The sequence below is a fragment of the Mobula hypostoma genome, chromosome 4, assembly GCF_963921235.1.
Source record: "Mobula hypostoma chromosome 4, sMobHyp1.1, whole genome shotgun sequence".
NCBI lineage: Eukaryota > Metazoa > Chordata > Chondrichthyes > Myliobatiformes > Myliobatidae > Mobula > Mobula hypostoma.
The window spans coordinates 156,642-182,001 of NC_086100.1; the positions used below are offsets into that span (position 1 = coordinate 156,642).

General features: G+C 44.3%; 1 protein-coding gene across 6 annotated transcripts in view; it reads left to right on the top strand.

The window, feature by feature from the left end:
• The window catches only part of lrrc31 (leucine rich repeat containing 31), a 202,708-nt gene that overhangs the window by 119,007 nt on the left and 58,341 nt on the right, over positions 1-25,360 (top strand). For all 6 annotated transcript variants that reach the window (XM_063045216.1, XM_063045214.1, XM_063045220.1 and 3 more), the window contains one exon: positions 6,178-6,345. In XM_063045216.1, the coding sequence (XP_062901286.1) occupies positions 6,178-6,345 (168 nt within the window). The remainder of the gene's footprint in view (positions 1-6,177; positions 6,346-25,360) is intronic.

Here is a 25,360-nt window from a genome sequence, read left to right on the forward strand (position 1 = left end):
AATTACAGATGGATGTTCATTCCTGTCCTTATTGGTGAGCCCTCCTCCCCTACTCAAACGGGAGTACAATGTACAATGTTATCAATCTCTCAATGTCTCTGTAAGCTGAAGAGTACTGGTATGAACCTGTCTTAGCTGACTGCTGAAGGCAGAGTTTACTTCAGTTCAAAAATTCCGATTCAGTCCCAATTATTCTTTTAGCCAGAGGTTACATAGGTTCAAGATAAATTTTATATCCCCAGTTCCTCAGTATGAACTGTGCAAAAGGGGTGGGTTGCTTTTGAACCAGAGGGGAACCAATATTCTTGTGGGCAGGTTTGTCTGAGTTCTTGGGGAGGGTTTAAACTAATTTGGCAGGGGGTGGGAAACGGAATGAAGGGACTCAGGATAGGACGGATGGTGAAAAAGCAAAGATAGCGTCCAGTCAGACTTTCAGGAAGGGTAGGACAAAATTGCAGCCAGCAGGGTGAGTATTAGTGCACCAGGGATACAAAATCAGAAAGGGTAGCAAATACAATACTCAAAGTGTTATATCTCAATGCACGAAGTATAAGAAATAAGGTGGATGATCTTGGTGCACTATTACAGATTGTTGGGTATGATGTTGTGGCCACTACTGAATCATGGCTGAAGGATGGTTGTAGTTGGGAGCTGAATGTCCAAAGTTATGAGTTGTATTTGGGGGATAGGAAGGTAGGCAGAGGGGTTAGTGTGGCTGTGCTGGTAAAAGACTGGCATCAAATCAATGGAAAGATGGGACATCTTTGTGGGTTGAGTTAAGAAACTGCAAGGGTAAAAGGACCCTGATGACAGTTATATACAGGCCTCATAACAGTAACTGGTATGTGGACCACAGAGGACAACAGGAAATGGAAAAGGCGTGTCAAGAGGGCATTGTTATGAAAGTCAATAGAGATTTTAACATGCAGGTCAATTAGTAAAATCATGTTAGAAATGGGTCTCAAGAGAGTGAGTTTGTTGAATGCCTAGGAGGTGGCTTTTTAGAGCAGTTTGTCATTGAGCTATTGGGGAGCAGCTATACTGGATTGGGTGTTATGAACTGGAGACAATTAGGTAAAAGAACCTTAAGAGGCAGTGATCACCATATGATTAAGTTCTACTGAAAAGTAAAGGCTGACATAGCAGTATTTCAGTGGAGTAAGGGAAATTACGGTGGTATGAGAGAGGAGTTGGCAGAGTAAATTGGAAGGAGATGCTGGCAGGGATGTCAGCAAAACAATGGTGTGAGTTTCTGGGAAAAATGAGGAAGGTGCAGGGCAGATGTGGGCCGAAGGACCTGTATTGTGCTGTATGTTTTCTTTGTTTCTATGTATTCCAAAAACGAGGAAATACTCAAATGGCAAAATATTACAACCATGGCTGACAAGGAAAGTCAAAGCTAATGTAAAAACAAAAGAGAGGACATACAATAAAACAAAAATTAGCAGGAAGGTTGAGGATTGGGAAGCTTTAAAAAAACTATAGAGAGTAACTGAAAGAATTATTAGAAGGGAAAAGATGTAATAGGAAAGCAAGCTAGCAAACAATACCAAAGTGGATAGTAAAAGCTTTTTCAAGTATATAAAAAATAAAAAGGGAGATGAGAGTGGATATAGGACCACTAGAAAATAAAGCCGGAGAAATAATATTGGGGGACAAGGAGATGGCAGATGAACTAAATGAGTATTTTGCATCAGTTTTCACTGTGGAAGACACTAGCAGTATGCCAGATGGTGTAGTGTGCAAGGGAAGAGAAATGAGTGTAGTTACAAGGGAGAAGGTGCTCAAAAAGCTGAAAGACTTAGGGGTACATAGGTTACCCAGACCAGATTCACCAGGGAAAAGGACCTTGGTAATTGTGGGGATGACTTACTTGCAGACTGAAATGCTTGAGCATATAGACATTAAGAAAGAGAATATGCTGGAGCTTTTGAAAAGCGTAAAGTTGGATAAGTCTCTGGGAACAGATGAGATGTACCCCAGGCTACTGTGGGAGGCGAGGGAGGAAATTGCTGTGCTTCTGGCGATGATATTTGCATCATCAATAGGGACAGGAAAATTACTGGAGGATTGGATGGTTACAAATGTTGTTCCCTTGTTCAAGAAAGGGAGTAGAGATAGCCCAAGAAATTATAGACCAGTGAGACTTACTTCAGAGGTGGGAAAGATGTTGGAGAAGATCCTGAGAGGCAGGATTTATGAGGATTTGGAGAGGCATAATCTGATTAAAGATAGTTAGCATGGCTTTGTCAAGGGCAAGTTGTGCCTTACGAGCCTGTGAATTCTTTGAGGATGTAACAAAACAATCTGATGAAGTTAGAGCAGTGGATGTAGTGTATATGGATTTCAGTAAGGCATTTGATAAGGTTCCCCATGCGAGGCTCCTTCAGAAAATAATGAGGCATGGAATCCAAGGACACCTTGCTTTGTGGATCTAGAATTGGCTCGCCCACAGAAGGCAAAGGGAGGTGTAGATGTCTGAATTCTGCATGGAGGACAGTGACCAGTGGTGTTCTGCAGGATCTGTTCTGGGACCCCTCCTCTTTGTCATTTTTATAAATAACCTGGATGAAGAAGTATAAGGGTGGGTTAGTAAGTTTGCTGATGACACAAAGGCTTGTCTGGAGGGTCGTCAGAGATTACAGCAGGATATTGATAGGATGAGAAGTGGCAGACGGAGCTCGACCCAGAGAAGTGTGAAGTTGTTCATTTTGGTAGGTCAAATTTGAAGACAGAATATAATATAAATGGTAAGACTCTTGGCAGTGTGGAGGATCAGAGAGATCTTGGCGTCCATGTCCATAGGACATTCAAAGCTTTCACTCAGGTTGAGAGTGTTGTTAAGAAGGCGTATGGTGTGCTGGCATTCATCATCTATGGTTGGAGTTCAAGGGCCATGAGGTAATGTTAAAGCTATATAATTCCTTAGTTAGACCCGACTTGGAGTACTGTATTCAGTTCTCACTACAGAAAGGGTGTAGATACTATAGAGAGAGTGCTAAGGAGATTTACAAGGATGTTGCCTGGATTGGAGACAATGCCTTATAGGTTGAGTGAACTTAGTCTTTTCTCTTTGGAGCAATGGAGGATGAAAGGTGACTTGACAGAGAGGTATAAGATGATGAGAGGCATTAAATGTGTGAATAGCCAGAGGCTTTTCCCCAGGGCTGAAATGGCTAACACGAGGGGGCATAGTTTTAAGGTGCTTGGATGTATGGATAAGGGAGATGGCAGAGGTAGGTTTTTCACGCAGAGAGTGGTGGGTGCGGGGAAGGCATTGCCGGTAACGGTAAGTGGAAGCGGATACAATAGGGTACATTAAGAGTCTCTTAGATAGATACATGGAGCTTAGAGAAATAGAGGGCTCTGTGGTAGGGTAATTCTAGGCAGTTTCTAGAGTAGGTTACATGATTGGCACAACATTGTGCAAAGGGCCTGTAATGTGCTGTAGATTTCTCTGTTCAGATGAACTGCACCTGAGGGTTCAGAGAGAGATAGTGTTTGAGATTGTGGAGTTACGAGGGGTGATTGATAAGTTCGTGGCCTAAGGTAGAAGGAGTCAATTTTAGAAGACCTAGCACATTTATTTTTCAACATAGTCTCCTCCTACATGTACACACTTAGTCCAGCAGTTGTAAAGCATATGGATCCCTTCTTTGTAGAAGTGGTCCACAGCAGGGGTGATTGATAAGTTCGTGGCCTAAGGTAGAAGGAGATGAGTTATTAACTTCAAACTTTCTGTATTATCACTAGGAGTTGAACTGCACGTGCGTATAATGAGAGCGTCTTGGACCTCCAGGTGGTCCACAGCAGGTGATTGATAAGTACGTGGCCTAAGGTAGAAGGAGGTGAGCGCTCGTTACATGCACGTGCAGTTCAACTCTTTGAGTGAAAATGCAGAAAGTTTGAAGTTAACAACTCTTCTTCTTCAACCTTAGGCCACAAACTTATCAATCAGCCCTGCTGTGGACCACTTTCTGGAGGTCCAAGACGCCAACTTCTACAAAGAAGGAATCCGTATGCTCCACGACCGCTGGACTAAGTGTGTAAATGTGGAAGAATAAATGTGCTGGGTTTTCTAAAATTGACTCCTTTTACCCTAGGCCACGAACTTATCAATCACCCCTCGTATTTGCAATGATCTTTCAAAAATCATTGGACTCTGGTATAGTGCCAGAAGACTGGAAAGTTGAAAATGTCACTCCACTCTAAGAAAGAAGGAAGGCAGCAGAAAGGAAATTATAGACTGGGAGCCTGACCTCAGTGGTTGGGAAGACGTAAGAGTCAATTATTAAGGAAGAGATGATGGAGTACTTGATGACACAGAACAGATAGGTTTCCTGAAGGGAAAATCTTGCTTGACGGGCCTATTGAAATTCTTTTCGAGGAGATTACAAGTAGGACAGATAAAGGGGAAGTAGTGGATGATGTATATGTGGACTTCCAGAAGGCCTTTTACATGCCAAGTTCAGAGCCCACGGTACTACAGGAAAGTTACTAACATGGTTAGAACATTGACTGATTGGTAGGAGGCAGTAAGTGGGAATAAAAGGACCTTTGTCTTGTTGGCTGCCAGTGACTAGTGGTGTTCTGCAGGGGTCAGTATTGGGATTTTTTTACGCTGTATATCAGTGATTTGGTTGACGGAATAGATGGGTTTGTTATCAAGTTTGCAGATGATACGAAGATTGGTGGAGGGGCAGGTAGTGTTGAGGAAACAGGTAGGCAGAAGAGGGACTTGAACGGTGAGAATGGGCAAGGAAGTTGCAAATGAAATACACTGTTGGACATGGTCATGCACTTTGGTAGTAGAAATAAGTGTGCAGACCATTTTCTAAATGGGAAGAAAATCCAAAAATCTGAGATGCAAAGGGACTTGGGAGTTCTTGTGCAGAACACTCTAAGGGTTAACTTGCAAGTTGAGTCAGTGATGAGGAAGGCAAATTGTGCAACAGTTTCTTCCCCCAAGCCATCAGACTCCTTAATACCCAGAGACTAGACTGACATCTACATCATTTATTATTATATTGTGATTTGTCCTCTACTGTGCCTATTGTCTTGTTTATTATTTACTGTACTGCCCTGCACTGTTTTGTGCACTTTATGTAGTCCTGTGCAGGTCTGTAGTCTAGTGCAGTTTTTGTGTTGTCTTACGTAGTCTAGTGTAGCCTTGTGTTGTCTCACTTAGTCTAGTGTAGTTTTGTGTTGTTTCATGTAGCACCATGGTCCTGGAGAACGTTGTTTCATTTTTACTGTGTACTGTACCAGCAGTTTATGGTCGAAATGACAATAAAAAGCGACTTGACTTGAACTACCACGTTAGCATTCATTTCAAGATGTCTAGAATACAAGAGCAAAGATGTGATGCTGAGGCTTTATAAGGCACTGGTGAGGCCTCACCTTGAGTATTGTGAACAGTTTTGGGCTCCTCATCTTAGAAAAGATGTGTTGGCATTGGAGAGGGTCCAGAGGCAGTTCACAAGGATGATTCTGGGAATGAAAGGGTTATCATATGAGGAATGTTTGATGGCTCTGGGTGTGTACTCACTGGAATTTAGAAGGATGAAGGATATTTCACTGAAATCTTTCGAATGTTGAAAGGCCTAGACAGAGTAGATGTGGAAAGGACGTTTCCCATGATAAGGGAGTATAGGACAAGAGGGCACACCCTTAAGATAGAGGGGTATCCATTTAAAACATAGATACAGAGAAATTTCTTTACTCAGAGGGTGATGAATTTGTCGAATTTATTACCACAGGCAGGTTTGGAGGCCAGGTTGTTGGGTGTATTTAAGGCAGAGCTTTAAAGATTCTTGATTGGTTATGGGGAGAAGGCCAGGGAGTGGGGCTGAGGAGGGATAAAAGATCAGCCATGATTGAATGGCAGAGCAGTCTCGATGGGCCAAATGGCTGAACTCTGCTCCTGTGTCTTATGTTGTTCTGGTGCTCTCCCTCCACAACCTCCAGTGAAAGGAGCCCAACCATGAGGAGCCAAGGTCCAGGGTAGGTCAGTCCTAGCAGACACATTGTTTCAGCCTGGTCCTGCCCAATTCAACTTAGAACAAAACTTAAACATCCACCATTGTGGTTGTTAAAACAGAAAATGTATTATAATTGGAACTATGCAGTAAATGCATGCTGGCACTAACTTGATCTTTTTTCTAATCTGTTTTGAAGGGAAAACTTTATCCGTAATCACAAATTTGGAAATCCTGGACCTTTCCATGAATAAACATGTTGGATGTGGTTTAGCAGGTTTATTTCAAGAACTTAAGTGTGTTCCACATCTCCAAGTGTTAAAATTATGCAACTGTGGCTTAACACAAGAGAATATACAAGACTTGGGTAAGTTCTCTCCGATCGTGTGATGATATGGAGTCATGGAGGAGAGAAACAGGCCCTTTGGCCCATCTAGCCCATGCTGAACTATTACTCTGCCTAGTCCCATCAACCTGCACTTGTACCTTATCTCCCCATACTCCTTTTATCCAAATTAGGCCTCACCATAACATCCCTACTTCTGAACTCAGTACATTGATTTATGAAAGCTAATGGGCCAAAAGCTTTCTTTATGACCATGTCTACCTGTGATGTGACTTTAAAGAAATTATGGATCTGTATGAATCACAAAAAGTTGGTTTGCAGGTGCAGCAGGCTATCAAGAAGGCAAATGGAATGTTGGCCTTCATTGCTAAAGTGATTGAATTTAAAAGCAGGAAGGTTATGCTGCAATTGTACAGGGTACTGGTGAGGCTACACCTGTAGTACTGTGTGCAGTTCTGGTCTCCTTACATAAGGAAGGATGTACTGGCTTTGACAGTGCAGAGGATATTTTCCAGGTTGATTCCAAAGATGAGGGGTTTAGACTATGAGGAGAGATTGAGTCACCTGGGAATGTATTTGCTGGAATTCAGAAGAATGAGAAGAGATCTCATAGAAACATATAAAATTATGAAAGGGGTAGATAAGATAGAGGCAGGAAAGTTGTTTCCATTGGTAGGTGAGGCTAGAACGAGGGGACATAGCCTCAAGATTCGGGGGAGAAGATTTAGGGTGGTGATGAGGAGGAACTGCTTTTCCCAGAGAGTGGTGAATCTGTGGAACTCACTGCCCAATCAAGCAGTGGAGGCCACCTCAGTAAATATATTTAAGACAATGTTGCATAACCGGGAAATTAAGGGTTTTGGGGAAAAGACAGGTAGGTGGAGATGAGTCCATGGCCAGATCAGCCGTGATATCATTGAATAGTGGAGCAGCCTCGACAGGCCGGATGGCCTCCTCCTGCTCCTATTTCTTATATTCTTATGTTACGTATTCCCAGATGCCTCTGTTCTACTGTACTCCTCAGTGCCCTACCGCTCACCATTTAAGTCCTGCCTTAGTCTGTTCTCCCAAAGTACAACACCTCAAGCAGGGTGGACAAAGGAGAGGCAGTGGATGTCATTTACTTGGATTTTCAGAAGGTGTTTGATTAGGTACCACACCTGAGGCTGCCTAACAAGATAAAATCCTATGGTGTTACAGGAAAGATACTGGCATGGGTAGAGGAATAGCTGACAGGCAGGAGGCAACGAGTGAGAATAAAAGGAGCCTTTTCTGGTTGGCTGCCAGTGACTAGTGGTGTTGCTCGGGGATCAGTATTGGGACCATTACTTTTCACATTGTTTGTCAGTTATTTAGATAATGGAATTGATGGCTTTGTGGCAAACTTTACGTATGATATTAAGATAGGTGGAGGGGTAGGTTTTGCTAAAGAAGCAATGAGATTCTGAGACAGATTGGAAGAATGGGCTGCATGACTGTCTGGTATGGGAACGGTTCTACCCTCAATCACAGGACTCTTCAGGGAGTGGTACGGACAGTCCAGTGCATCTGTAGATGTGAACTTCCCACTATTCAGGACCAATGCAGCCTGGGAGATCCTTTCGCTGAACACCTATGCTCTGTCTGCCAGAGAAAGCAGGTTCTCCCAGTGGCCATTTTAATTCCATGTCCCATTCCTATTCTGATATGTCCATCCATGGCCTCCTCTACTGCCAAGATGAAGCCACACTCAGGTTGGAGGAACACCTTATATTCCGTCTGGGTAGCACCCAACCTGATGGCATGAACATTGACTCCTCTAACTTCCCTCCTCCCCTTCTTACCCCATCCCTTATTTATTTATTTATTTACTTACTTACTTACTTACTTACTTACCCCTTTTCTTCCTCTCTCTTTTTTCTCCCTCTGTCCCTGTCACTATATCTTCCTCTGGTGCTCCCATCCCCCTTTCTTTCCCTCTAGGCCTCCCGTCCCATGATCCTCTCTCTTCTCCAGCCTTGTATCCCTATTGCCAATCAACTTTCCAGCTCTTAGCTCCATCCCTCCCCCTCCTGTCTTCTCCTTTCATTTCGGATCTCCCCTCCCCCTCCTACTTTCAAATCTCTTACTAGCTCTTCTTTCAGTTAGTCCTGACGAAGGGTCTCAGCTTGAAACGTCAACTATACCTCTTCCTATAGATGCTGCCTGGCCTTCTGCGTTCCACCAGCATTTTGTGTGTGTTGCTTGAATTTCCAGTATCTGCAGATTTCCTGGTGTTTGCACCTCACACTTATCTGGGTTGAACTCCATCTGCCTCTTCTCAGCGCAATTTTGCATCCTATCAATGTCCCGCTGTAATCTCTGACAGCCCTCCACACTATCCACAACACCCCCAACCTTTGTGTCATCAGCAAATTTACTAACCCATCCCTCCACTTCCTTATCCAGGTCATATATAAAAATCACAAGGAGAAGGATCCAAGAAGAATTATGAAATTATGAATTATGAAAGCAAGCTAGCAAACAATATCAAAGTGGATATGAAAAGCTTTTTCAAGTATGTTAAAAAATAAAAAATAAGAGTGGAGATAGGACTGCTAGAAAATGAGGCAGGAGAAATAATAATGGGAGACAAGGAGATGGCAGATGAGCTGAATGAGTATTTTACATCAGTCTTCACTGTGGAAGACACTGGCACTATGCCTAATGTAGTGTTTGAAGGAAGAAAAGTGGGTGCAATTACTGTTACAAGAGAGAAGGTGCTCAAAAAGCTGAAAGACCTAAAGGTACATATGTCACCTTGACCAGAGGAGCTGCACCCTAGGGTTCTGAAAGAGGTAGTGTTAGAGATTATGATGGCATTAGAAATGATCTTCCAAATATCTTTGAACTCTGGCATGGTGCCAGAGGACTGGAAAATTGCAAATATCACTCCACTCTTTAAGAAAGGAGGAAGGCAGCAGAAAAAACTATAGACCAGTTAGCCTGACCTCAGCGTTTGGGAAAATGTTAGAGTCAATTTTTAAAGATGAGGTGATGGAGTACTTGGTGACACAGGACAAGATAGGACAAAGTCAGCATTGTTTTCTTCAGGTAAAATCCTGCCTGACGAACCTGTTAGAATTCTTTGAGGAGATTACAAGTCGGATAGATAAAGGGGTTACAGTGGATGTTGTATATTTGGACTTTCAGAAGGCTTTTGACAAGGTGCCACACATGAGGCTGCTTACCAAGTTAAGAGCCCTTGTATTACAGGAAAGTTACTAACTGGTTAGAGCATTGCCTGATCGGTAGAAAGCAGCGAGTGGGAATAAAAGGATCCTTGTCTGGTTGGCTGCCAGTGACTAGTGGTGTTTGGCAGGGGTCGTGTTGTGACCACTTTTTATGCTGTATATTTGGATTTAGATGATGAAATAGATGACTTTGTTTCAAGTTTGCAGATGAATCGAAGATTGGTGGAGGGGCAGGTGGTGTTGAGGAAACAGGTAGGATGCAGGAGGATTTGGACAGATTAGGAGAATGGGCAAGAAAGTGGCAAATGAAATACAATGTTGGAAAATGCATGGTCATACACTTTGGCATGTGTGGACTAGTTTCTAAACGGGGAGAAAATCCAGGAATTTGAGAGGCAGAGGGACTTGGGAGTCCTTCTGCAGAACACCCTGAAGGTTAACTTACAGGTTGAGTCGCTGGTGAAGCAGGCAAATGCCATGTTAGCATTCATTTCAAGAGGTCTAGAATACAAGAGCAAGGATGTGGTACTGAGGCTTTATAAGGCACTGGTGAGGCCTCACCTTGAGTATTGTGAACAGTGTTGGGCCCCTTACCTTAGAAAAGATGTGCTGGCATTGGAGAGGGTCCAGAGGAGATTCACAAGGATGATTCTAGGAATGAAAGGGTTATCATTCGAGGAAAGTTTGATGGCTCTGGGTCTGTGCTCGCTGGAATTCAGAAGGATGAGGTGGGTATCTGTTGGGGAAGGAAAGGGAAGAGCTCAGATAGTAGAGAGCACCCCTGTGGCATCTTGGACCTCCAGAATGTGGTCCATAGCAGCGATGACATCATTATCAGTGTCAAAATGGCGACCACTGAGCTCCTCCTCTATCTTGGGGAACAGGTAGTATTCCGAGGGTGCCAAATCAGGTGAATAGGGCGGGTGTTCGATGAGTTTGAATCCGCATTCCTGGATGGCAGCCATCGCCACTGTGGACTTGTGGGCTGGAGCGTTGTCCTGGTGGAAGAGCACTCCTCTTGTCAGCTTCCCACGCTGAATCTTCTTGATTTTCTCCTGTAGCTGTCTCAAGAGATCAGTGTGGTAGGCCCCCGTAATAGTGTGACCCTTTTCCAGGTGGACCATCAGCCGCACTCCCTTTGCATCCAGAAAACGGAGGCCATCACCTTGCCTGTGGGCATCACCGACTTGGCTTTCTTGGGAGCTGGAGATCCTGGGTGTTTCCACTGTTCCGATTGTTCTTTTGTTTCTGGTTGGAAGTGGTGGATCCAAGTCTCACTCATGTTTATGAATTGCTGGAGAAATCTCTCAGGATCTACCTCAAAAATGGCTAGATTGTCCCTTGATGTGCTGTGCCGAATCCGCTTCTCATCAGGCCCAAGGAGTTTCAGGACCCAGTGAGCTGACACCTTGGTCATTTGGAGTTCGTTGTGGATAACTGCATGGACGCAATCCTGGGAGATACCCAGCTCTGTGGCAATGTACCGCTGTGTTATTCATCGATCTGTCAAGATCATGTCATGGATGGAGTTTAATACAGACAAGTGTGAGGTATTGCACGTTGGAAGGACAAACCAAGGTAGAACATACAGGGTTAATGGTAAGGCACTGAGGAGTGCAGTAGAACAGAGGGATCTGGGAATACAGATACAAAATTCCCTAAAAGTGGCGTCACAGGTAGATAGGATCGTAAAGAGAGCTTTTGGTACATTGGCCTTTATTAATCAAAGTATTGAGTATAAGAGCTGGAATGTTATGATGAGGTTGTATAAGGCATTGGTGAGACCGAATCTGGAGTATTGTGTTCAGTTTTGGTCACCAAATTACAGGAAGGATATAAATAAGGTTGAAAGAGTGCAGAGAAGGTTTACAAGGATGTTGCCGGGACTTGAGAAACTCAGTTACAGAGAAAGGTTGAATAGGTTAAGACGTTATTCCCTGGAGCGTAGAAGAATGAGGGAAGATTTGATAGAGGTATATAAAATTATGATAGGTATAGATAGAATGAATGCAAGCAAGCTTTTTCCACTGAGGCAAGGGGAGAAAAAAACCAGAGGACATTGGGTTAAGGGTGAGGGGGGAAAGTTTAAAGGGAACATTAAGGGGGGCTTCTTCACACAGAGAGTGGTGGGAGTATGGAATGAGCTGCCAGACGAGGTGGTAAATGCGGGTTCTTTTATAACATTTAAGAATAAATTGGACAGATACATGGATGGGAGGTGTATGGAGGGATATGGTCCGTGTGCAGGTCAGTGGGACTAGGCAGAAAATGGATCAGCATAGCCAAGAAGGGCCAAAAGGCCTGTTTCTGTGCTGTAGTTTTTCTATGGTTTTCTATGGTTTCTATGGATCTTGTCAATGGTCTCCTGTGTGGTGACAGGGACAGACCTTCTAGGACGGGGGTCGTATTCCAGGCTCTCTCTGCCACATTTGAATTCAGCAGCCCACTTCTTCACCGTGCTGTAAGAAGGAGCACCCTCCCCTAGTGTTGCCACCATGTCCTCATGGACCTCCTTGGGTGATAAGTCCTTGAGACCGAGGTAGTGGATGTCTGCACGAAGGCCGATGTTGTCCATTTTCTCAGACAGTGCTTACTTGCAATTTTCAATGATCTGAAACAGAAATACCACAAAAGTTATTAACTTCAAACTTTCTGCATAATCACTCAAGGAGTTGAACTGCATGTGCATGTAACAAGAGCTATATAACTCATCTCCTTCTACCATAGGCCACGAACTTATCAATCACCCCTCGTAAATCAAAGATAGCATGCAACAGAGATGAGAGAAAGGACAGGCAGGAGATGAGGCATAATCACAGCCAGTGGGATGATTTACAGGGCTACAGAGGCATGGTGCAGTTCAAACAGAAAGCAACAAATACTGGCCTCCAAACAGCAGCTGGGATGTGGATTACAAATTACAGCAGGAGATAGAAAAGGTGTGCCAGAAGGGCAATATCGTGATGATCGTTGGGGATTTTAACATGAAAGTGGATTGTGAAAGCTAGGCGAGTACTGGACTTCAAGACAGAGAATTTGTAGAATGTCTAAGGCATGGCTTTTGTGAACAGCTTGTTGTTGAGCCCGCCAGGAGATCGGCTGTGCTGGATTGGATGTTGTGCAATGATCTGGACGTGATAAGAGAGCTTAAGGTTAAGGAACCCTTAGGAAACAATAATCAGAATATGATCGAGTTCATTTGAAATTTGAGAAGAAGAAACTAAAATTTCAATGTGTTGGTATTTCACTGGAGTAAAGGAAATTACACTGGCATGAGAGGGGAACTGGCCAAAGTTGACTGGAAAGGGACACTAGCAGGAAGAACAACAGAGCAGCAATGCTTGGAGTTTCTGCGAAAAATGAGGAAAGTGCAAGACAGATATATTCCAAATAAGAAGAAATTTTCGAATGGATGAAAACTACCATGGCTGACAAGTGAAGTCAGAGCCAAAGTAAAAGCAAAAGAGGGGGCATACAAGGACGTCAGAGCTAGTGGGAAGATAGAGGATTGGGAAGCTTTTAAAGACTTCCTGCAGAAGGAAACTAAGAAGGTCATTGGGAAGGAAAAGATGAATTATGAAAGGAAGCTGGCGACTAATATCAAAAAAGATACTAAAAACTTTTTTAAATATATAAATGGTACAAGAGAGTAGATATGGGACCAATACAAAATGACACTGGAGATATTGTAATGAGAAACACAGAGATGGCAGAGGAACTAAATGGGCATTCAGAGTGAACTTGAGTGATTGTTGAGTGAACTTGGCCTTTTCTCCTTGGAGCAACGGAGGATGAGAGGTGACCTGATAGAGGTGTATAAGATGATGAGAGGCATTGATTGTGTGGATAGTCAGAGGCTTTTTCCCAAGGCTTGATTGGCTGCCACAAGAGGGCACAGGTTTAAGGCGCTTGGGAAGTAGGTACAGAGGAGATGTCAGGGGTAAGTTTTTTTTACACAGAGAGTGGTGAATGTGTGGAATGGGCTGCTGGCAACGGTGGTGGAGGCGGATACAATAGGGTCTTTTAAGAGATTTTTGGATAGGTACATGGAGCTTAGAAAAATAGAGGGCTATAGGTAAGCCTAATTACTTCTAAGGTAGGGATAAGTTCGGCACAACTTTGTGGGTCAAAGGGCCTGTATTGTGCTGTAGATTTTCTATGTTTTTATGAAAAACATCTGCAGTATACCAGACATTCAAGAGTGTCAGGGAAGTGAAGTTTGTGCAGTGAAAATTACGACTGAGAAGGTGCTCAGGAATCTTGATGGTCTCCGGGTGGATAAATCTCCTGGACCTGATGAAATGCACCCTCGGGTTCTGAAGGAAGTAGCTGGAGAGATTGCAGAGGCATTAGCGATGATCTTTCAAGAATCGATAGATTCTGGCATTGTAACGGATGACTGGAAAATTGCAAATGTTACTCTGCTATTTAAGAAGGGTGGGAAGCAGCAGAAAGGAAACTATAGACCTGTTAGCCTGATATCAGTGGTTGGGAAGTTGTTGGAATTGATTGTTAGGGATGGGATTACGGCGTATCTGGAGACACATGAGAGAGCCTTACTAAGGGATTTCTCGCAGTTCAGCAGTGGTTATTTAAAAAGGGAGTTTTGAGAGCGTTAGTCCATTGTACATGGCCTATCAGCGGCTATAACCGGAGCACCAGTTGTGAGTTAGATAGCAGGGAAGGTTCAGGCATAAAAAGGAAATACTGCTTAGCGGAGCAGTCATCAAACATGCCGTCATCGACGGAGTAATCTGAGGCAGAGTGATAGGGCTTTGGCTCATTCGGCCTTCGGCAATAACACCAAGGTGAGGTATGTTACCTGTGAGGAATAGAAACAGGAAGTATGTCTGTGAGGCCGGTGTTCTGTACTGTATGTCAGATGTGGGAGGTCTGGGAGACTCCCAGCCTCCCGGACAACCACATCTGTGCCAGGTGCATCGAGATGTGGCTCCCTGAGGACCGGGTTAGGGAACCGGAGATGCAGCTCGATGGCCTTTGTCTGGTCAGGGAAAGTGAGGAGGTGATAGAGAGGAGCTAAGGGAAAGTAGTCACACTGGGGAGAAGCACGGATGGTAGTTTGCTTCCCAGGTGCCAGGGTCTGGGATTTCTCTGCTCGCATCCATGACATCCTGAAGTGGGAAGGTGAACAGCCAGAGGTCGTGGTACGTACTTGTACCAACGAAATAGGTAGGAAAAGGGAGGAGGTCCTGAAAACAGATAACAGGGAGTTAGGAAAGAAGTTGAGAAGCAGGACCTAAAAGGTGGTAATCTTGGGATTATTGCCTGTGCCACATGACAGCGAGTATTGGAGTAGAGTGAGGTGGAAGATTAATGCATGGCTGAGGGATTGGAGCAGGGGACAGGGATTCAGATTACTGGATCATTGGGATCTCTTTTGGGGCAGGCGTAACCTGTATAAAAAGGACAGGTTGCACTTGAATCCGAGGGGGACCAATATCCTGGCAGGGAAATTTGCTTATGCTATTGGGGAGAGTTTAAACTAGAATCGCTGGGGGGTGGGAACCGAACTGAAGAAACGGAAGAAGGGATGGTTGGCTCACAAATAGAGAAAGCTTGGAGACAGTGCGAGAGGGAAGATAGGCAGGTGATAGAGAAGGGATATGCTCAGATCGATGGTTTAAGATGTGTTTATTTTAATGCAAGGAGTATTATGAACAAAGCGAATGAGCTGAGAGGGTGAATCAGTACTTGGAGCTATGATGTTGTGGCCATTACAGAGACTTGGGTGGCTCAGGGGCAGGAATGGTTGCTTAGAGTGCCAGGCTTTAGATGTTTCAGAGAGGACGGAGAGGGAGGCAAAAGAGGTGGGGGCGTGGCACTGTTGATCAGAGATACTTCACTGCTGCAGAAAAGGAGGAAGTCATGGAGGGATTGTCTACTGAGTTTCTGTGGGTGGAAATTAGAAACAGGAAGGGGTTAATAACTCAGCTGGGTGTTTTTTATAGACCACTCAATAGTAACAGGGACATTGAGGAGCAGATAGGGAGACAGATTCTGGAAAGGTGTAATAATAACAGGGTTGTCATGATGGAAGATCTTAACTTCCCAAATATTGATTGGCATCTCCCTAGAGCAAGGCGTTTAGATGGGGTGGAGTTTATTAGGTGTATTCAGGAAGGTGTCCTGACACGATATGTAGATAAGCCTACAAGAGGAGAGGCTGTACTTGATCTGGTATTGGGAAATGAACCTGGTCAGGTGTCAGGTCTCTGGTCTCTCAGTGGGAGAGCATTTTGGAGATAATGATCACAATTCTATCTCCTTTACCACAGCATTGGAGAGGGATAGGAACAGACAAGTTAGGAAAGCATTTAATTTGAGGAAGAGGAAATAGGAAGTTATCAGGCAGGAACTTGGAAGCATAAATTAGGAACAGATGTTCTCAGGGAAATGTATGGCAGAAATGTGGCAAATGTTCAGGGGATATTTGTGTGGTGTTCTGCATAGGTATGATCCAACGAGACAGGGAACGTATGGTATGGTACAGGAACTGTGGTGTAGAAAGGCAGTTGAAAATCTAGTCAAGAAGTAAAGCTTACGAAAGGTTCAAAAAACTAGGTAATAATAGAGACCTAGATGAATATCAGGCTAGCAGGCAGAAGCTTAAGAATGAAATTAGGAGAGCCAGAAGGGGCCATAAGAAGGCCTTGGCTAACAGGATTAAAGAAAACCCGAATGCATTCTCCAAGTATGTGAAGAACAAGAGGATAAGACGTGAGAGAATAGGACCAATGAAGTGTGACAGTCGAAAATTTTGTGTGGAACCGGAGGAGATAGAAGAGGTACTTAATGATTACTTCAGTACTCACTAAGGAAAGGATCTTGGCGATTGTAGGGATTACTTACAGCGGATTGAAAAGCTTGAGTATATAGACATTAAGAAAGAGGATGTGCTGGAGCTTTTGGAAAGCATCAAGTTGGATAAGTCTCTGGAACCGGACGAGATGTACCCAAGGCTACTGTGGGAGGCGAGGGAAGAGATTGCTGAGCCTCTGGCAATGATCCTTGCATCACCAATGGGGACAGGAGAGGTTCCGGAGGATGGAAGGTTGCAGATGTTGTTCCCTTATTTAAGAAAGGGAGTAGAGATAGAAACATTCCAAATGTTACAAGGTCTGAACAGATTAGATATGGCAATGTTATTTCCCGTGATAGGGAAATCTTAAGACTAGAGGGCATGAATTCAGGATTGAACGACGTCCATTTGGAACAGAGATGCGGAGAAATTACTTTCGTCAGAGCTTGGTAAATCTGTGAAATTTGTTGCCACGAGCGGCTGTGGAGGCCAGGTCATTTGGTGCATTTAAGGCAGAGATAGATAGGTTCTTGGTTAGCCAGGGCATCAAAGGGTATGGGGTGAAAGCATGGGAGTGGGGATGACTGGAAGAATTGAATCAGCCCATGACTGAATGGCAGAGCAGACTCGATGGGCCGAGTGGCCTACTTCTGCTTCTATATCTAATGGCATCATGGTTCAGGTGCAACCCATTCCTTTTCTACAGGTTATACCTCCCCCAGAAGAGATCCCAATGATCTAAGAACCTAAAGCCCTTCCCCCTGCACCAGCTCTCAGTCACAGATTTATCTGCCAAATCATTATGTTTCTACCCTCACTGGCACGTGGCATAGGTAGCAATCCAGAAATTACTACCCTGGAGGTCCTGCTGGTCAGCTTTTCGCCCAGCTCTCTGAACTCTGTCTTCAGGACCTCTTTGTTTTTCTTTCCTATGTCATTGGTATTAATATGTACCAAGGCATCTGGCTACTCTCCCTCCTCTCTAAAATGCTGTGAACACAACCCAAGATGTTCATGACCCTGGCACCTGGGAGGTGACATATCAACCGGGTGTCCTGTTCACATCCATGGAATCTCCTGCTGTTCCCTGACTATTACCTGCTAACTTTTTGTAATTCATAAACTAGAACACCTTGATCCCACAAAACTTCACTCTCTGTTTACATAAGAATCTGCCTTTTGCCTCTTCTTATAAAGTGCATGACCTCACACTTAATTTTGCCATTTTTGACCACTCATTATAGCCCATTGTGGACCACAAGGTCCTCAACACAGCACATCCTTGTTCGTGATTTCATACCCTCTTCCAGGTCAGTAATGTAAGAAGTATCAGGAGTAATGCAGTAGGCTGCGGCTGTATTCTTTAAAATTTAGAGGAATAAGATCACTTTGTAAATTACTAAATTTAGAGACATAGAAGACTGAGAATACAGGCCCTTCGGCCCACAATGCTGTGCCAAATATGTACTTACTTTAGAAATTACCTCGGGTTACCCATAGCCCTCTATTTTTCTAAGCTCTATGTACCTATCCAGGAGTCTCTTAAAAGACCCTATCGTATCCGCCTCCACCACCATTAGCAGCAGCCCATTCCACGCACTCACCACTCTCTTTGTAAAAAAAACTTACCCTTGACATCTCCTCTGTACCTACTTCCAAGCATCTTAAAACAGTGCCCTCTTACGTTGGCTATTTCAGGGAGAGGATGAACAGCCAGAAGTCTTGGTACACGTTGATACCATTGACATTGGTAGGAAGTGGGAGGAAGTCCTGAAGAGAGAATTCAGGGAGGTGGGTAGGAAGCTGAAAAGCAGGACCTCCATGGTAGTAATCTCAGGATTGCTGCCTGTGCTACGTGCTGACGAGCAAAAGAATAGCATGATCAGGCTTATTAATGCATGGCTGAGAGACTGGTGTAGGGATCAGGGCTTTGGGTTCCTGGATCATTTCGGCCTCTTCTGGGAGAAATACAGCCTGTACAAAAAGGATGGGTTGCACCTGAACCCAAAGGGCTCCAATATCCTAGCAGGCAGGTTTAATAGAGCTGTTCGGGAGGGTTTAAACTAATTTAGCAGGGGAATGGGAACAAGAGTGATAGGGCTAAGGAAGAGGGAAACCAAAATAAATCAGAGATAGCGTGCAACAGAGATGATAGAAAGGACAGGCAGGAGACGGGGCATAATCACTGTCAGTGGGATGATTTACAGGGCAATAGAGGCGTGATGCAGTTAAAACAGAAAGCAACAAATACTGGACTGTAAGTGTTATATTTGAATGCACGCAGTGCAAATAAAATGGACGAACTTGAAACTCAGCTACAGATTGGCAAGTATGACGTTGTGGCCATCTCTGAAACTTGGCTAAAGGGTGGCTGCCTTTGGGAGCTGAATGTCCAAGGATATACGGTGTATCAGAAAAATAGGTTAGTAGGCAGAGGGGGTGGTGTGGCCCTGTGTATAAGAAATAATATTAAATCATTAGCAAGGGACGACATAGGATCAAAAGGTGTAAAATGTCTATGGAAACACGAGGAAATCTGCAGATGCTGGAAATTCAAGCAACACACACAAAAAATGCTGGCGAACGCAGCAGGCCAGAAACGTCAATTGTACCTCTTCCTATAGATGCTGCCTGGCCTGCTGCGTTCACCAGCATTTTTTGTTTGTGTTGCTAGAGTGTCTATGGGTTGAGTTAAGAAATGGCAAGGGTAAAAGGACCCTAATGGCAGTTGTATACAGACCTCTGAACAGCAGCCTGGATGTGGATTACAAATTACAGCAGGAGATAGAAAAGGCATGTCAGAAGGGCAATGTCATGATAATCATTGGGGATTTTAATGTGACCAGGTCAGTACAGGACCTCAAAAGAGAGAATTTGTAGAATGTCTAAGGGATGGCTTTTTAGAACAACTTGTTGTTGAGCCCACTAGGGGATCGGCTGTGCTGGACTGGGTGTTGTGCAATAATCTGGACGTGATACGAGAGCTTAAGGTTAAGGAACCCTTAGGTCATTAGCGCTCCTTATTTTAGAAAGGATACACTGACATTGAAGAGGGTTCAGAGAAGATTCATAAAAAAGATTCCATGAATGAAAGGGTTACCCTATGAGGAACGTCTGGCCTGAATTCCTTGGAGTTCAGGAGAATGAGGGAGGATCTCATAGAAACATTCCGAATGTTAAAGGGCCTGAACAGATTAGATCTGGCAAAGTTATTTCCCATAGTAGTGGAGTCTATAACAAAAGGGCACGACTTCAGGATTGAAGGACGTCCATCTAGAATAGAGATGTGGAGAAATTACTTTAGTCAGAGGGTGGTAAATCTGTGGAATTGTTGCCACGAGCGGCTATGGAGACCAAGTCATTAGCTGCATTTAAGGCAGAGATAGATAGGTTCTTGATTAGAAAGGGCATCAAAGGGTATGGGGAGTAGAGATGACTGAAAGAATTAGATCAGTCCGTGATGGAATGGTGGAGCAGACTCAATGGACCGAATGGCCTACTTCTCCTATATCTCATGGTCTTATGATCTCATTGAAACCTTTCAAATGTTGAGAGGCCAAGACAGAGTAGATGTAGAAAGGATGTTTCCCATGGTGGGAGAGTCTAGGACAAGAGGGCACGGCCTCAGGGTGGCCTTTCAAAACAGAGATGCGGAGAAACTTCTTTAGCCAAAGGGTGGAGAATTTGTGGAATTTGTTGCCACATGCAGCTATGGAGGCCAGGTCGTTGGGTGTATTTAAGGCAGAGGTTGATTGGTTCTTGATTGGACATGGCATCAAAGGTTACGGGGAGAAGACTGGGAACTGAAGTTGTGGAGGAGAGAAAAAAAAGGATCAGCCATGATTGAGTGGCAGAGCAGACTCGATGGACCAGTTGGCCAAATTCTGCTCTTGTGTCCTATGATCTATTTTAACCTTGAATGCCAATAAACTGAACTTGAAAAGGGGAAATGATTGCTGAAGTCTAGGCTCTCACAATTTTATCTACCTAACTCATATAGCCTCAAACTGTCTGTTTTAGGAGAACAGGCCCTACGTGCCCAGTCTCTCCATCCCAGGCAACATACTGATGAATCTCTGCTGTACCTTCTCCAGTGCTGTCACATCTTTCCCTTATAATGGTGTTGGTACTCGAGCTGAAGTCTGGCCAATATTTTATAAAGTTGGACCATAACCTCACTGCTTTTGTATTCAATGCCTAATTAAGGAAAACACCGTGCCCTATGCCTTCACCACATTATCCACCTGCACTGTCACTGTCAAGGATCATTGGATTTGCTCATAAACAGACTTGGCTCTTGATTCTTAGAGATAGGATCTATGGGCATTTAGAGAATCATGGTCTGATCAGGGACCGTCAGCATGGCTTTGTGAAGAGCAGATCATATCTAACAAGCCTGATAGAGTTCTTTGAGGAGGTGACCAGGCATATAGATGAGGGTAGTGCAGTGGATGTGATCTATATGGATTTTAGTAAGGCATTTGACAAGGTTCCACACGGTAGGCTTAATCAGAAAGAAGTCATGGGATCCAGGGAAGTTTGGCCAGGTGGATTCAGAATTGGCTTGCCTGCAGAAGGCAGAGAGTGGTGGTGGAGGGAGTACATTCAGATTGGAGGATTGTGACTAGTGGTGTCCCACAAGGATCTGTTCTGGGACCTCTACTTTTCGTGATTTTTATTAACGACCTGGATGTGGGGGTAGAAGGGTGGGTTGGCAAGTTTGCAGACGACTCAAAGGTTGGTGGTGTTGTAGATAGTGTAGAGGATTGTCAAAGATTGCAGAAAGACATTGACAGGATGCAGAAGTGGACTGAGAAGTGGCAGATGGAGTTCAACCCGGAGAAGTGTGAGGTGGTACACTTTGGAAGGACAAACTCCAAGGCAGAGTACAAAGTAAATGGCAGGATACTTGGTAGTGTAGAGGAGCAGAGGGATCTCGGGGTACATGTCCATAGATCCCTGAAAGTTGCCTCACAGGTGGATAGGGTAGTTCAGAAAGCTTATGGGGTGTTAGCTTTCATAAGTCGAGGGATAGAGTTTAAGAGTCGCGATGTAATGATGCAGCTCTATAAAACTCTGGTTAGGCCACACTTGGAGTACTGTGTCCCTTTCTGGTCACCTCACTATAGGAAGGATGTGGAAGCACTGGAAAGGGTACAGAGGAGATTTACCAGGATGCTGGCTGGTTTAGAAAGTATGCATTATGATCAGAGATTAAGGGAGGTAGGGCTTTACTCTTCGGAGAGAAGGAGGATGAGAGAATACATGATAAAGGTGTACAAGATAATAAGAGGAATAGATAGAGTGGATCGCCAGCACCTCTTCCCCAGGGCACCACTGCTCAATACAAGAGGACATGGCTTTAAGGTCAGGGGTGGGAAGTTCAAGGGGGATATTAGAGGAAGGTTTTTTACTCAGAGAGTGGTTGGTGCGTGGAATGCACTGCCTGAGTCAGTGGTGGAGGCAGATACACTAGTGAAGTTTGAGGGACTACTATACAGGTATATGGAGGAATTTAAGGTGGGGCTTATATGGGAGGCAGGGTTGAGGGTTGGCACAACATTGTGGGCCGAAGGGCCTGTACTGTGCTGTACTGTTCTATGTTCTATGTTCATGCATGTTCACATTTCTCAGCCGATTTCACCAACACATCTGCAACCGTCCAAACTCCACTAATCATACTGCCCCTGAATCCCCGTCCTGTCACTTTGCCTTTTGTTCAACTTGAATGTGTCTTAACAAATGTATCCACTCTTCTCATTGCTCCTATCAGAGAGGAGGTGCAGGAGGCTGAAGACCCATTCTCAATGTTTCAGGAACAGCATAAGACCATAAGACATAGGAGAAGAATTGGGCCATTTGGCCCATTAAGTCTGCTCCACCAATTCATCATGGCTGATCCATTTCCTCTCAGCCCCATTCTTCTGCCTTTTCCCTGTAACCTTTCACACTCTGAATAATCAAGAACCTATCAACCTCCATCTTACATATACCTGGCCATCACAGATGCCCATGGCAATGAATTCCACACCCTCTGTCTAAAGAAATTTAACCTTCATCTCCATTCTAAATGGACGTCCCTCAATTATGTGGCTATGCCCTCTGGTCCTAGACTCTCCAACTATAGGAAACGCCCTCTCTATATTCATTCTATCTAGGACTTTGAATTATCGACAGGTTTCGATGAGATCTCCTGTCATTCTCCTAAATTCCAGTGAGTAAAGGCCCAGAGCCATCAATTGCACCTCATATGATAAGCCTTTCATTCCCACAATCATTCTTGTGAACTTCCTCTGAATCCTCTCCAATGTCAACATATCATTTCTTAAATAAAGGGCCCAAAACTGATCATAGTACTCCAAGTGAAGCCTCACCAGTGCCTTAGAAAGACTCAGCATAATTCTGATCTCCCTCTGGCTCCTTGCAAGTTGAACAAGTGCTACACCTGCCCCGACACCTCCTCCCTCACTACCATTCAGGGCCCCAAAACAGTCCTTCCAGGTGAGGCAACACTTTACCTGTGAGTTTGTTGGGGTCATATGCTCTGTCCAGTGCTCCTGGTGTGGCCTCCTGTATATCAGTGAGACCCAACGTGGATTAGGAGACCACTTTGCCGAACACCTGTACTTCATCCACCAGAAGAAGCAGGATCTCCCAGTGGCCACTCATTTTAGAAACAAAAAACCTACAGCATAATACAGGCCCTTCAGTCCACAATGCTGTGCCGAACATGTACTTACTTTAGAAATTACTTAGTGTTACCCATTGCCCTTTCTTTTACTAAGCTCCATGTACCTATCCAGGAGTCTCCTAAAAGACCCTATTGTATCTGCCTCCAACACCATTGCCGACAGCCCATTCCACGCACTCACCACTCTCTGTGTGGGAAAAAAAAACTTACCCCTGACATCTCCTCTGTACCTACTTCCAAGCACCTTAAAACTGTGCCCTCTTGTGTTAGCCACTTCAGCACTGGGGAAAAAGCCTCTGGCTATCCACATGATCAATGCCTCTCATCATCTTATACACCTCTATCAGGTCACCTCTCATCCTCCGCCGCTCCAAGGAGAAAAGGCCAAGGCCCCAATCCAGGCAACATCCTTGTAAATCTCTTCTGCATCCTTTCTATAGTTTCCACATCCTTCCTGCAGTGAGGCAACCAGAACTGAGCACAGTACTGCAAGTGGGGTCTGACCAGGGTCCTATATAGCTGTAACATTACCTCTCGACTCTTAAACTCAATCCCACAGTTGTTGCCCAAGGCACCATGTGCCTTCTTAAACACGGAGTCAACCTGCGCTGCAGCTTTGAGTGTCCTGTGGACTCAGAGCTCAAGATTCCTGGAGAAACGTTGTTTCGTTTTTACTGTGTACTGTACCAGCAATTTATGGTCAAAATGACAATAAAAAGCGACTGGACTTGACTTGACTCTGATCCTCCACACTGCCAAGAGTCTTACCATTAATACTATATTCCTCCATCACATTTGACCTACCAAAATGAACCACTTCACACTTATCTGGGTTGAACTCCATCTGCCACTTCTCAGCCCAGTTTTGCATCCTGTCAATGTCCCGCTGTAACCTCTGACTGCCCTCCACACTATCCACAACACCCCCAACCTTTGTGTCATCAGCGAATTTACTAACCCATCCCTCCACTTCCTCATCCAGGTCATTTATAAAAATCATGAAGAGCAGGGGTCCCAGAATAGATCCCTGAGGCACACCACTAGTCATCGACCTCCATGCAGAATAAAGACCCATCTACAACCACTCTTTGCCTTCTGTGGGCAAGCCAATTCGGGATCCACAAAGCAAGGTCCCCTTGGATCCCATGCCTCCTTACTTTCTCAATAAGCCTTGCATGGTGTATCTTACCAAATGCCTTGCTGAAATCCTTGTACACTACATCTACTGCTCTACCCTCATCAATGTGTTTTGTCACATCCTCAGAAATTTCAATCAGGCTCGTAAGGCACGACCTGCCTTTGACAAAGCCATGCTGACTAGCCCTAATCATATTATGCCTCTCCAAATGTTCATAAATCTTGCCTGTCAGGATCTTTTCCATCAACTTACCAACCACTGAAGACTCTCTGGTGTATAATTTCCTGGGCTATCCCTACTCCCTTTCTTGAATACCTGTAGAATGCTTTGGGGTTTTCTTCAGTCCTGCTTGGCAAGGCCTTCTCATGGCCCCTTCTGGCTCTCCTAATTTCATTCTTAAGCTTCTGCCTGCTAGCCTTATAATCTACTATATCTCTATCATAACCTAGTTTTTGGAAGCTTTTCTTTTCTTCTTGAGTAGATTTTCAACAGCCTTTGTACACCACGGTTCCTGTACCCTACCATCCTTTCCCTGTTTCATTGGAATGTACCTATGCAGAACGCCACGCAAATATCCCCAAACACTTGCCACATTTCTGCCTTAGATTTCCCTGAGAACATCTGTTCCTAATTTATGCTTCCAAGTTCCTGCCTGATAGCTTCATATTTTCCCTTACTCCAATTAAACGCTTTTCTAACTTGTCTGTTCCTATCCCTCTGCAATGCTATGGTAAAGGAGATGGAATTGTGATCACTTCCCCAAAATACTCTCCCACTGAGAGATCTGACACCTGACCAGGTTCATTTCCATATACCAGATCAAGTACGGCCTCTCTTCTTATAGGCTTATCTACGTATTATGTCAGGAAACCTTCCTGAACACACCTAACAAACTCCACCCCATCTAAACCCCTTGCTCTATGGAGATACCAATCAATATTTGGGAAATTAAAATCTTCCACCATGAGTACCCCGTTATTATTACCTTTCCAGAATCTGTCTCTCTATCTGCTCCTCAATGTCCCTGTTACTACTGGGTGGTCTATAAAACACACCCAGTAGAGTTATTGACCCCTTCCTGTTCCTAACTTCCTCTCACAGAGACTCAGTCGACAATCCCTCCATGACTGCCTCCTTTTCTGCTGCTGTAACACTATTTAATTCTGCTTCCCATT